The 13,388-nt window shown below is 49.1% G+C and overlaps 1 protein-coding gene across 1 annotated transcript in view; it reads left to right on the top strand.

The window, feature by feature from the left end:
* RTF1 (RTF1 homolog, Paf1/RNA polymerase II complex component) overlaps positions 1-5,577 on the top strand; it is a 45,941-nt gene extending 40,364 nt beyond the window's left edge. The window contains exons 12-18 of the mRNA XM_061157521.1: positions 351-428; positions 958-1,079; positions 1,253-1,310; positions 1,755-1,832; positions 2,293-2,388; positions 3,113-3,224; positions 3,468-5,577. Of these exons, the coding sequence (XP_061013504.1) occupies positions 351-428; positions 958-1,079; positions 1,253-1,310; positions 1,755-1,832; positions 2,293-2,388; positions 3,113-3,224; positions 3,468-3,574 (651 nt within the window). The 3' untranslated portion in view covers positions 3,575-5,577. The remainder of the gene's footprint in view (positions 1-350; positions 429-957; positions 1,080-1,252; positions 1,311-1,754; positions 1,833-2,292; positions 2,389-3,112; positions 3,225-3,467) is intronic.
* The last annotated feature ends 7,811 nt before the right edge of the window (positions 5,578-13,388 follow it).

Below are 13,388 nucleotides of genomic sequence, written 5' to 3'. Positions count from 1 at the left end.
CTTCTGCTAGGCTTGGTCCCTGAAGAGTTTGCTTTCTCCAGGACGTTTTGGTAAAACTGTTTGATCTCTGTTCTCTTGGACAGTGGCTAGCCTTACAGTACAAGGTCCTTGGGCTGCTGCTGTTTATTGGTGCATGTTCCTTCACGCTAGCCCAGAAGAATCTCCGTGACCCCGGAAGCAGCATAGTACCCCTTGGACTGAACTCGCTCTGTGTGTGGGGCATGGCACTGCCATAGGAAGAGCAGCCCTCTTTTAACTAGCTGCTTACCTCCACAATGGGCTCAGCTGTCCTGCCTACAAAAGTAGTTTAGGAATACCTCACTGCTGGTGTCTCCTCCTCTCTGGTACAGATTGTAAAAGAGAAAGAAAGATTCAGGAAAGCTCCACCCAACTATGCTATGAAGAAAACGCAGCTTCTGAAGGAAAAGGTAAGGACTTGTGTTGGAACTACTTTCCCTGTCCTGCAAGGAGATATGGAAACCAGACTTGTTCATCCTCTGCCAAGTCAGTAGTGACAGGATTGGGAGAAAATGAGGGGCTTGACTGTAAGCAGCATAGATTTTCTTAGCATCTGGGCAGCATCCCTTGGCTGTTTTCCTTTCTCTGAATGGAATCTGATCTTGCCTGTTCCGTTCTCCTCCCCTTCTAGTCACTTTAGTTTCATGTGTAATAAGATAGACCCCAGGGTAGTGTCAGCACTGGGTCTGAACAGACGAGTGGTATTGCCAAGCCCCACTGTGGCAGGTGGTTTTCTATTCTTCATGTCAGGGTGGGGTGAGCCTGGTTAGGGTGAGTTAGCCAGGCGGGGCCTGGGTTCTGAGGTGTTTGTTTTTGCTATTCCTTCACACCTCCTGCCATTTGTTCATCATATGAGATATCTTGCCTGTGTTGGAAGGAAGGGGACACTTGATACAGAGCCAGTCACAGCCAAAATCTCATGCATCTCTCTGTGTGCAGGCCATGGCTGAGGACCTGGGGGATCAGGACAAGGCCAAACAAATCCAAGACCAGCTGAACGAGCTGGAGGAGCGAGCAGAGGCCTTGGACCGCCAGCGGACCAAGAACATATCTGCTATCAGGTGTGCTTCAGGGCCTGTGTTGATTGGGCTCCTATCCTTGGTCCACAGTTATCAGGCGAGCTGTGGCCTTGTACGTGCTATGCTCCAGTGGCTCCACATATCTGGGGTCAGGCACCGTGGTTCCCGCCCTCCTTTCACAGTCCACTGACTCATCCCTCTTCCTCACCCCACAGTTACATCAACCAGCGGAACCGGGAGTGGAACATTGTGGAGTCTGAGAAGGCCCTTGTGGTGAGTGAGACAACTTAATCTGGATCACTAAGTATAGTTTTAATTAATAAAACAACGTGTGATCTTTTCTGTATCTCACCTGAGTATGTTTTCTTTTAATTATTAAAGTAGCATGTACATTTAACACACACATAGTCTCTCTGTATGTATACATACAACTACATAAGGTATTAATTTATAATAAAAAGCAGCAGTCTTCTGTGCTGTCTAACCCCTCCCCATCTTTAGATTCTATTCCACGCATATTAATTTTTATCAGTTTCCAGCTGTTTTCTTTTTGTTGTTGCTCCCATAATCTGTTCTGGTGTTCTTTAAGGGAAAAGGCTAATAGCCTTTGACTTTTTAAGGCCCTTGCAAAGACTGTTGCTTATACGTATGCTTATGATAAATGAGAGGCGTAGGTGGCAAGAGATAGAGTTCTGTAATACATGCTCTCTGTTTCAGGCTGAAAGTCACAACATGAAAAACCAACAGATGGATCCCTTTACCAGGCGACAGTGTAAACCTACCATCGTTTCTAATGTGAGTGCCTAAAGAGGACATATTTAGTCAGGACCTAGATTCTGGGACATAAATGAATTCCATTAGGAGATTAATAAGGAAGTTAAAAATAATGTTGTCTTAGTGGGATTTGCTTCCCTCAAACACTGGATAACTTCCTTTTTTATCTTACTGTAGGACATACAGGTAGTAAAAACCTCGCATGGATTTTAGAAACCCATGGACTAATGTGTGATGCCAGGGCAGGTTTACCAGTGCAGCAGACGTGAGGAATGTATAGGCTAGGTCGCCTAGCAAGGGCCTGGCTGGGCGTACTTCAAAGCTTTTAACTATTCCTTTTTGTAGCCTGGAGGAAAACCCCACTGAACTGCTGATTGGCCTACTGTGGTGCTTGTGTTAGTGGTGGTAGGTGGGATAGAAAATGGTGGTAGGACTGTGTGAGTGTTGAAGAGTCTCTAAAATAACTTACTTTTTCTCTCAGTCCAGAGACCCAGCTGTTCAAGCTGCCATATTGGCCCAGCTGAACGCAAAATACGGTTCTGGAGTGTTACCAGATGCTCCAAAGGAAATGAGCAAGGCAAGTATAACACTGAAGCTTGGCCACTGGCCTGGACACCAGAGCAGGCACTTCCTGGTTTGGGCTTGATTGTCCCCACCTGGAGGAACTTGGCGTCCCACTTGCAGTCCTTTCTTCATTCTCATTATTTACAAATGTAATAAACAGCTACTGAATTTTGGTCAGATGATGTAAGTTCTGAACCCAGCACCAGTACTTCATGAAACCCCTGACTGTGGCTTTAGGCAGCTACCCTCCAGCCTTCTAATCTACATTTTCTCCTATGTAAAGTGGGGTAATATTATATACCCTGCGTAACTCATAGGACAGTTAGGAGTAGATGATATGTAAGGATGAGACAGTTGTAAAAGTGAAAGCTCCTTGTAAACTGAAATGTTAAACCAAGAGAAACTGCCCATTTAGAAGCCATTTTCTGCCTTTTCCTGAGGAGCCCAAACTCCCAGAAATTCCAGAGATCTTGGGTCAGGGGTGACTTGTTGTCTTAAGCTTACCCTTTCTGCCCTCACACCACAGACATGAACCTTCCCTTCCCTCTCCTCTTAGGCTCAGAAATGAAACCTCTTTGGGGACTCTCCTGTCCTCCCTCTGAGAGAAGAAATCAGAAAAGTCTTTAATAGGAAGATCTGATGAACTCGAGCAGCAGTTTTTACCGTTAGTGGTTGCTGCTTCTTGAAGTCCAGTTGCATTTATCCCTCTGTAATTAGTTTTTCTCTTCCCATTGCAGGGTCAGGGAAAGGATAAAGATTTGAATTCTAAGTCAGCCAGTGACCTCTCAGAAGACTTGTTCAAAGTACATGACTTCGACGTGAAGATTGATTTACAAGTTCCCAGCTCAGGTAGGTGAAGGTAGAGATTGGTCATGCATAAGGACCAGGTGGCTCCATGACTCTTCAGCCAGCAAGGAGCCTGCTTTTAGGGAAGAAATGGGGGTGTCTCGTCACCTGTATTTATGGAGGCCAGAGTAAGATAGGCTGCAGGTCTGTCTTGAGAGGGAACAGGGACAGTCAGAAAGGCTACCTGGAGGAGTGAAGCACAAGACTGGGAGACCTCAGATGCCGGTTTGCTCTTCTTTCCTGTAGAATCAAAGGCTTTGGCCATCACGTCCAAGGCTCCGCCGGCCAAGGATGGAGCTCCGAGGAGATCTCTGAACTTGGAAGACTACAAAAAACGACGAGGGCTTATCTGAGCGCACTCAGCCTGCTGCGTCTGACCCCGCATGCCCATCACAGTGTCCCACCTTTCCTCCTTTCCTCTGATTTGCCCTCACTGGGCTGGAGCAGCAGGAGAACTGGGAAGAGACTCTAAACTGCCAGTCATCTGTAATATAAACCATTTGCTGTATAGACTTCCCTGGTCTGCAACATCTCCACCAACCCCCCAGGACCCACCCAATGTGAACCTGGGCTCTCTTGGGCTTTATCCATGTCTTTAGATTTGTGTTTGCCTTTTTCTTTTTTTTTTTTAAACCACAGTTCATTGGCCACTCTGCACGCATTCAGTATTACCGTGGAGCTGGGGTTCTTGCTGGAGCCCCCAGCAGCAGCACTGGGCAGCGTCCTGTACGGGATGGCCCTGGGCCCAACCATTGAACATTTGGCCCTTGGCCCTTGTGGGGGAGTGGGGGCTGGGCACCCGCAGTCCGCTCTCCTCTCTCATCTTTCTCTTCTTCCGATCTTGCGGAAGAAGGGTTTTCAAAACCCAATTTAGTTTCCAAAAAGTGTACATTTGTGGGGAGGGAGGGGGGGGTCTATTTGAGAGAGAGTGTGTATGTGTGTATGTGTCTGTAAGTGTGTGGATTTTTTTATCATTTTTTTAAAATGCAGTACTCTTTGTATCTGTCTGTCATGGGGCTATAGCTGTTTCAGATTTTTTTCAGCTGTACTTGAGCATCTGAAACTGCAAGAAAGAAACTCATTAAATGTGATTCTTCTTACTAAACAGGCCTGACTGCTGTAGCTGTGTAACTTCTCCCCCACCTCCTCTTTCCCATCACCTTCCCACCTCGGAGAAATCTCCCCAGTTTGGCCCCTGCCCTGTCAGCTGTGTCCTGGCAGGTGGGAGGGAAGCCCATGCTAGGTACTAGGGAGGTACAGGTGTCTTGCTCAGCCTGTGTGTTCAGCCCACAGCTTCTTGGCTGAATGTAGAGTGTGTCTTTTCCCCGCCCCATGTACTTGTCTCTTCCTAGTGATTCTGTTTTGCCGTTTCAGCAAGAATAATATTTTGTTCTGTTTTTTAAGAGAAAGTATTCAACATGAATGTGGAGAGAACGAACACAAAGATATAGGTTGCAGATGTTACAAGCATGTGCAGTTCTGTGTGTGTGTATACATATATATGGTAAGCATATATATTGTTGTGCAGCTAGGGTGAAGCCAGCAAAGAAGTATGTATGTCTTTATAAAATGTTTGCAAAGAGATAAGCTGACTGCTTGATAATCATTCTCAGGTGTAAAGCTCCAAGTGTAAATAAAAGTGGCATTTAACAAATCTTTTCAGAACAAAGTACAGCTGACTATATAAAACAAGAACTAAGCTAAAGGAACAGCTGAGAGCTGCTGATTCCCACAAGAGGGAGAGGAATCTCAAAGCCCTGCTTTGTATCTCTTCACCCTACTTTCTATAAGAAAGTGGGATGATGGGAAATCATGGATTAAGTTGTATTTAAACAAAAAGGAACTTGGTAACTCTTCTGGGTTTAGTAGAGCCTCAGTGTTGCTTTAACTTAGTTTACACTTTTTTTATTTAAAAAAAAATAAAAAGCAGCAATCAAATGTTTTTTTAAAAAGAATTGTGACTGTAAAATTGATAAATATGACTGTAACACAGCTATATGGTGGCTGTGACAGTTCAGTTGGGCAAAGGAGTGGAGGTGGACTCATTAAAATCATATATACTTGAATAGTCCATTGACCAAAACTCTTTATAGACTGTTGTGTAAATGTGGAATCTCAGACTGTTAAACATTGCCTGGACTCCAGAAGAGTCCCGGAGGCTGCTGGGACCTCTCGTATCATGACAAACTTGGACTTTTTTTTTCTTTCTTGTTTTAAAAGACATGAAATGATAGAATCCATATAATTTGCTGGAGACATTCTGATCCACCATGTAGATCTGTATTTAGTATCATTTGGATTTGGAGAAGTGTCGGTTACATTATGGCTGTGTAATAAAATTTTTATTAAAACTGCATCACACTGTAGCGACTGTGCCACTACCTCCCCACACGCAGCTGCTGAAACTTTCGTTCTGAGACGCCAGAAACAGCAGGGAGCAGAGCCAACCAAAGAAGACCGACAGTTAACTTCTCACCTGAGTAGCCTATTTTGGTGATTGGAGTCAAGACTGAGGACTTGTCTGCAGTCTCAACTGAGGCAGGGCCTCTGAACTGAAATCTTGACCAGGCATAGTACATTGGCTTTATCCCACCGGCTGAGCTTCTTGGAGGTTTGAGGTGGTACTTGTGCTGGGCAATGGCAGCATCGGCCCACTGCACCACCCCCACCCCCCCCTCCCCAGGTGGTTTCAGTGTTGAAGGGTGTGGCACCTAAAGCTGCTTTATACATCTTTCACTTCCTTCCAAGAAGCAAAAAGGCCAATGTCCGTATGCCGAGCTCATGATGTATAGAGGTCTGTTTGTCTGTCTTGCTTCTGACAGGTTCAGGGAAAGTCTTCCTGCCTACAGCTTTCCTTAAAAGAGAATGCTTTTGTTTTCTTTGTTTCTGTGAAGTCCTGACCTGTCACTCAAACTGTACAGATATTTGTAAATAAACTTTATGCCCTGTTTTAACAAGGGAGTCAGATTTAGTGCAAAGACTGCATCCTGAGTGGCAACTTTCAAAGCTATGTTTTAAAAGTCCAAGAGAGCCTCTCTCACTTGGTTTCTCTCCCTCCACCTCCTCTTAGCCCTGAACACCACCACCCCCAAGTTAAACTCTTCAGCTACCCAGTTCCCCAGAAGCCTCTCTGAGACATTGGTTGTCTAGAGCCAAGGCAACCTCCAACTGGCCTAGTTTACTTTCTACTTGGGAAGATACCAACAAGCTCTAACAGAACTAGGTAGGCCCCTGATACACTGCCTAGCCCTAGTGAGAGTGTCGTCCTAGCTTTCAGTTGGCTGAGGTATAATTTTGTTAATCTGTTTCCTGCCTGTCGTGAGTGTGAAGGGGAACCCAAGGCTTGTGTGTATGGCTCTGGAGGAAATACTGATATCCTTCCCTTAGGGCCCCAGCTGGGGACATCTGTAAGGCTGCCTGCCCTCACTACATGAGGCTGTGTCTCAAACCTTTCTAGACCTGGAAAGGTAGGGGGTGGCAAATGCAATGGTACAAGCCCAGTCCAGGCCTGCCTTTGATGTTGGGAGAGGTGGGTCCCTGGGGCTCACCTAGCAACTGCATCTAATGAGGTTTTCTTAAACTCCCTATCACACCAGCCACCTGATTGTTGGAAGCAGTGGGCTCCTGGGCCCTAGAGAGCAGAGATTATAGTCTAGCCTAGAGGACAGCCTTGTCTAGTTATTTCCCAGGGTTCTCTGCTGGGAGGCAGCCACTGGCTGTGACTGCTTTGGGTGGAGGAATGCAAAGGGGAGAGGGGTGCAGGGTCTATTGGCTATCTCATGGTAGTGGCGTCCAGGAATGGGGAAGTCACGGGCCTCCAGCTCAGATACTTTTATGTGACTTACCTGAACTGCGTTGGGGAGGAGAGGTTTGGAGGGAGCAGCAGCACTGGGGGGTGAGGGCAGAGGGGCAGTCTGCCTTCTCTGTAAGGTTCCCCAGGCTGGCCCCCAGGGCCAGAGTTTCTTGGCCCAGAATAGGGGCTTAGCCAGTGCAGCACAGGCGAATTGAGGGCTTCCAGATTGTGCTCTGGACTTGAGGGAGAGCCTAAAAGCCACAAGGTAAGCGGGCTCAGTGCAGCGTTCATACCCCAGCTCCACCACTTAACTATCTAGGGCTGAAACTGGTTAACTCTTCTGAGCCCATTCCCCATCTTTAACATAAAATCTACCAGGAGCCTGTTCAAGATGAAGTGTTCCTTTTCCCAGTAAAGGTTCGGTAAGTGCTGTTGTCTGAGTAGAGGCCATTAGGCCTCACAGGAGAGACTTGAAGCAGAGTGGAGGGGTGGGGGTGGAAGGGGCAGTGTGATGGAATGGGTCAGAAGCCACAGAATAGCCACAGTGCCAGCAGAGGGCATGAAGCTCCAGAAGCTGGAGCGCTTGCCCCAGAGACTCAGGTGGCTCCCACCTAGGAGAGAGAGAGAGAGAGAGTGTGTGTGTGTGTGTGTGTGTGTGTGTGTGTGTGTTGAAGCGGGGGAGGGAGGTCAGGAAACTCAGTCTCCTTATGGAGGTTCCGATGATCACTGGGGCTGGCCAGGAGAACTGTCCAGAGAAGGACAGCTGCCTTTTGGACTCAACTTGCTGCTGCTATTCTCTGCAGCCCCAACACACACCCTCATTACTGATGGTCGGTCTGAAAGCATCCTCCTGCTCCCAGCCCTCACTGGCTCCAAAGGCCTCCACCTCACCACTGCCCCAGGGGACTCAGAAAGACTGTGAGGCTTCACCTCCCCAACACCACGGAGAGTAATTAAAACATAAAAACCGTGTCAAACTGGAAAATGAGTGTAAAGAAGTTCAACCAAGTTCTGATCTGTTTCATGATGACTTAAGAATCTTCAGGATATCACTTTTTTGTCTCTTTTAGCTGTCCATGACCCTGCATTTTCCCCAGTGGTTCAACGGTCTGCCTGCAATGCAGTACACGTGGGTTCAGTTTCTGGGACGGGAAAGTCCCCTGGAGAGGGAAATGGCAACCCACTCCAGTATCCTTGCCTGGAGAATCTCATGGACAGAGGAGCCTGGTGGGCTACAGTCCATGAGGTCACAAAGAGTCAGACACAACTGAATCGACTTAGCAGGCATGCACATAGACCCCGTGTCGCTAAATTCATGCGGAGAACACATCTTGCTCAGCCATAAACACATCCACCTCTCCTGAAACGCCCAGGTCTATCCCCATCGATTTTTCCCTGGAGAACTACTCTTCACCCTTCAGCGCTCAAAGGTCACCTCCTCCAGGAAACCTTCCCTGATTGCCCCTTCCTGCTCCGGTTTGGGAGCACCTAAGCTTCTCTAGGGCGGCACACACCACGCTGTAGCACTGTTATCTGTGAGTCTCCACCTCCATCCTGGAACCTAATTAACGCCCAATAAACGCAGTGGAGGAAAGGGGGGCGAGCCCAGCTGACTGCGTTCTGGGATTTCTGACCCCACCACTCCCCTCTATCGTGTCCCCAGACCGCAGCGCACGCGGGAATGAGATGTGGCGCTGCCACGCCGCCTGCAGTAGAAGCCCAAGCTGTCCGTCCTGTGGGTTCAACCTGAGTCCGCGAGTAAAACGGCTGTGGCAAATGGGAGCCATGCCCTCACAGCCCCGTTAGCCCACTCGCCCGTTCACCCACTCGCGACCTCAGTGACCTTGGAGTCCACGTCCGAGTGTCCCACGGGGCGGTGACCACACCGCCGGCACGTGCATGCGCTAGCCATGCACGTCTCCAACCGTGGACCCCGGCCGGGCGCGCGCACCGGCGGCTTCCCCACCCCCGCCCTCCACCCGCCGTTGGGAGCTGGGGCTTCAGATTGCTCGGTGCTCCTGGCGGGTGGCGTGAGGCGCCCGGGCGACTGATGCCGAGGAGGAGCAAGCATCAGCTCCACGGACCTGAGGCCTGCGCGCCGCTTCCCAGTGGCTCGTTTCCACCTGGCCACTGGAGGCTCTCTGCGCACCCTGGGAGGAGGTCACGCTGGCAGACAAGAGATCACGAATGTAATTAGCGGATGCGCCCACCTGGGGCGGAGAAAGTTCTGGTGGTACCCTGGTAGGGATGTGGGGGATATAGAAAGACTGCATCCCTGACCTCAGACACTACCAGTCCCCTCTGCCTCCCCTTGGCCACTAGCAGAGATTCTAAGGGTTCTGAGTTTTAGAGAGAGGGAGGAGGGGGAACCACAGGAACACAGGCTCTTGGGAGGGATGGGAAACCTTGTTTCTGAAGTGTGTCAGGAGAGAAAATGTTCTTACTGAGCATACACAGGTGTGGTGACACATTTTAACTGTTTTGGAGGAGGATGATTCAAAGGGTGGTGGGTCAATGAATGTCGCTAGGTCCCAAGTTTTATCAGAAGATATTCCCAGGATATTTCCACAAATTGTATCAATTATGGGGTCAGAGATTGCATGGGGAAGAGAAACTCAGAGGCAAGGAAAAGGATCTGGGGTTGTCAAGTGAGGATGGCTGTTCACTCCTCTTTCCAGGAGGAAGGAGAACACCAAATTCTTCCCCATTTGCAATAACCCTGGCTCTGGCAAACCCTTCAGCACTGCCTGTACCATGCTCCGGGCAGAAAAGGACTTCAGACTGACCAGGGTTGGAGAATGAATGGTTTGCAGGAAGCAGTGGAAGACCAAGGTCTCACTGAAAGTTCCTTGGAAACAATAAATACAGCCTTCTAGCATCCTGGGGCCTGTTTTCTTTCTTTTTTAAAACTGCACTGTGTGGCATGTGGGGATCGTAGTTCCCCAATCACAGATGGAACCCATGCCCCCTGCATTGGAAGCACAGAATCTCCTGGGGCCTGTTTTCTCTTGTGTCCTTTCTCATTTCCAAAAGACAACGTAAAATGATGTACCACCACCCCTAGTAAGGGATCATTCCTGTATCCCTTTCACCTACCACAAAGCCTTGTTCATAGCCACTGCTTAATGAAAGTAAATTTGCTCTATAAATGACAAATGAGTCATAGGTCACAGAATATTGGAATCTTGGGGTCAGAAACTCCCCTGGAGGACACTAAGCCTCACAGAGCATGTCTTGGAGTTGTTGACTTGAATGAGAACCTGTACCACCTGGTCTAAAGGAAAATATGCCACCACCACCTTCCCAACATACATACACACACACTCTCACACACACCCCATGGAGGCTCAGCTCTCACTGGAAAGGCTTTCAAAACAACAGGTGGGGGCTTCCCTGATGGCTCAGTCCTAAAGAATCTGCCTGCCAATGCAGGAGACATGAGTTCAATCCCTGGTCTGGGATGATCCCACATGCCAAGTGGTAATTGAGCCTGTGTGCCACCACTACTGAGCCTGTGCTCTGGAGCCCAGGGACCGTAACCACTGAGCCCAAGTGCTGCAACTACTGAAGTCCCGTGCCCTAGAACCCATGCTCCACAAGAGAAGTCACTGCAATGAGAAGCCTGAACACAACAAAGAGTAGCCCCTGCTTGTTGCAAATAGAAAAAGTCTGTGTGCAGCAAATCCAAATAAATAAAGTTAATGAAAAAAAAACAAAAACAGGTGGCCCACTCATCCTCTGTCTCCAAGGTGAGAGGCCCTGCCCAGGGGGTCTTGGGAAGCAGAAACTGGCACAGAGATGGTGAGTAGTGACCTTGCTCCTGCCCCTGGGGCCAATGGTCCTGTACTGTGAGTTGCATAAGAGGCACAGAGCTAAGTGAGGCAGGCTAAGGAATAAACCAGAAACCCCTCTCTCAATCTCTAGGCACCCCTTCCCCAGCTTTTGTGCCCCAGGGTAGTTATCCCCAGGAGGGATGTAGCCCCCATGCCTGATAAGTCCTGAAGGACACAGAGAGGGATGAAGACTCAGACACCCCAGGATGCAGGTATCTAGGGTACAGGAGGATCCCTGAACAAAGAAGCCACAAGAAGAAGGACCAGTTCTCTTCTCAGACATGTAGCCGACCTTGTGGATAAGGCAGAGGGATTCTCATGGCCAATCTCAGATCAGCCACCTAATGACCATTAAAACCTTGAAACAATCTTCTTGGTCCCCGCACATCCATTGTTTGCATCATACAAGAGGCCATTCCTACACCTATACTGTAGTCAGACTGACCTTCTCCACACCCCTCTAACTCACATCCATCTACTCAACTTCAAGGACTGGGAAAGCTGAGGCACAAAAACAGAATTCCAGCATTTGAAAGGTCACTCCTGGCTCAACGAGGAGGACACGAGGACCTTCTGACCTTGTCCCACAGCTGCATTGGGACCCCTCCACCCCGCCCCAGGATTGTGCCTAGGTTTTCTGCCTGTGGTAGGTGGAGGCAGACGCTGCCTTCACTGGATAAGGACCTAGAGACTGAACTACAAGGTGTTAAGAAACTCAGCATAGCACAAAAATAGAAGTTAGGGCACCCTCCACCACCTGTGTGACCTGGCACAAGGGCCTCAGCCTCCGGGGCTGAATCATCTCTGTTACTTCTGCTGTATTGTGAGGATGATAGAGGCATATAAACGTACTTCCCACTTGAAAATCTAAGAAATTAACTCATTTCAATACCCATTCCAAGGTTTGTCCTTACCTTTCCAGGGAGGAAGGCCTGAGCAGGTATGGCAAAGAGCTCTTTTTTGGTTGCCTGCCTTGGGCAAATTCCTGACACAAGAAAAAGGAATTGCCCCGAGTTTCCTCATGGCAGTCAGGATGACACCGGCTCCCAGCCTGCTCGTGCCTCCAACATTGCTCGTCGGTTGACTGCCACACAGGAGTGAGCTGCATATTCCCTCTTCTCACTTCCCTTCCCGCCTTTCCAGTTCTAACAGGTCCTTGTTGGCTCTCTCCACTCTGGTCTTGCCCCCAGTCCCCTCTCTGAGGGTACTACCTTCCCAGCTCCCCGCTAACCAGGGGAGCTCTGAAGGAGGGGAAGAAATGAGTGCAGGAGACATAGGTGTCTCTGGTCCTTCAAGCCCTCAAGGACACCCCTTACACAAACACCCAGGCTCCTCCAAACCTCTGTGCCCCAGAGAAGATAGCCATGTGGCTTCCCAGGTTCTCCACAGAGGACTTGAATATTCAGACTTCTGTATTTCCTTTTTTCTCTTACTCCTTCATTTCTTCCCCTTTTCCTCCCTCCTCCCACTCTTTCTTCCACTCAATCTTTCTTCATCCATCTTCCCTAGGGAGTTTCCCTTTTCTTCTTTGCTGAAGGTGCCCACTGTCTCTCTGAACCCTCCTTTTCTCTCCTCCTGGGCCATTCTTGAATTCTGGATGAAGGGAGATAAGAAAAGGAGATAAGAGTTCCTTTCTGTCTTCATCAGCTCAGAGGCCATTCTTCTGAGGGCTGTATCCCCACAGGTCCCCCAGTAATCTCTAGGCATCATAATCCCCAGTGAGAGATTCTCTCTCATGGCATTTGGAGAAAAAACAGGAAATGTTGTGAAATGCTGAGTTCTACACAAAGCAGCCTTTGCAGCTCCGTTGACCACTAACACGCAAAGTGGCCAAACATCTACCACAACGATGCTACTGATGAGCACACTGTGGTGTGTGAGCTCCTTCTCCAACATCAGCACCTTCGTCCCAGTTTCACAGCCACAACTCTGTGGGTCAGGTGAGGTTTACCTACATCTACAAGTAAGAAAATGGACTTGGAACGGTGACTAGACTGCCTAAAATCACATCTGGAGTGTGGTGAACCTGAGGCTGGCTCTTTCTCCCGCCCACACTAAAATTATTCTTACCATTACAGATATCACATCTTTCATTTTATTCTCACAGCAATCCTGTGAGGAGGACAAGAACCCTGTCAAGAAAAAGCAGCAGTTCAAGGAGGAGGAATGACTTACTTCCAGTCCCACATTAGACTCCAAGCACCAAACTCCAAAAGGAAAGGAGGAACAAGAACTCGCCGCCCCCACCCCAGCCTCCGCCAGCCAGCAGCCTGGGATGCTCCCCGGGTCTCAGCCAGGAAAACGTGGAGAGATCCAGGCCCCGCCTCCTGACCTTGTACTCTGCCAGCCTTGGGGATAGGGAGTGGGGAAAGCCTCAGCTCGTTCCCAAGACGCAGTCCCCACTTGGGCACACGCCCTGGGGTGAGGCTTCCTGGGGAAGCCGGAGGCCTTGAACTCCGCGCCGAAGAGGGGGGAAAAGCCCCCGAGACCTGGACGCCTCAGCCCAGAATGGGTTCACCGAGGAAAGGAGCCCGAGGGGAC

This window comes from Dama dama, chromosome 12 (assembly GCF_033118175.1).
Source record: "Dama dama isolate Ldn47 chromosome 12, ASM3311817v1, whole genome shotgun sequence".
Lineage (NCBI taxonomy): Eukaryota > Metazoa > Chordata > Mammalia > Artiodactyla > Cervidae > Dama > Dama dama.
This window is presented reverse-complemented; position numbering and strand designations above follow the sequence as displayed.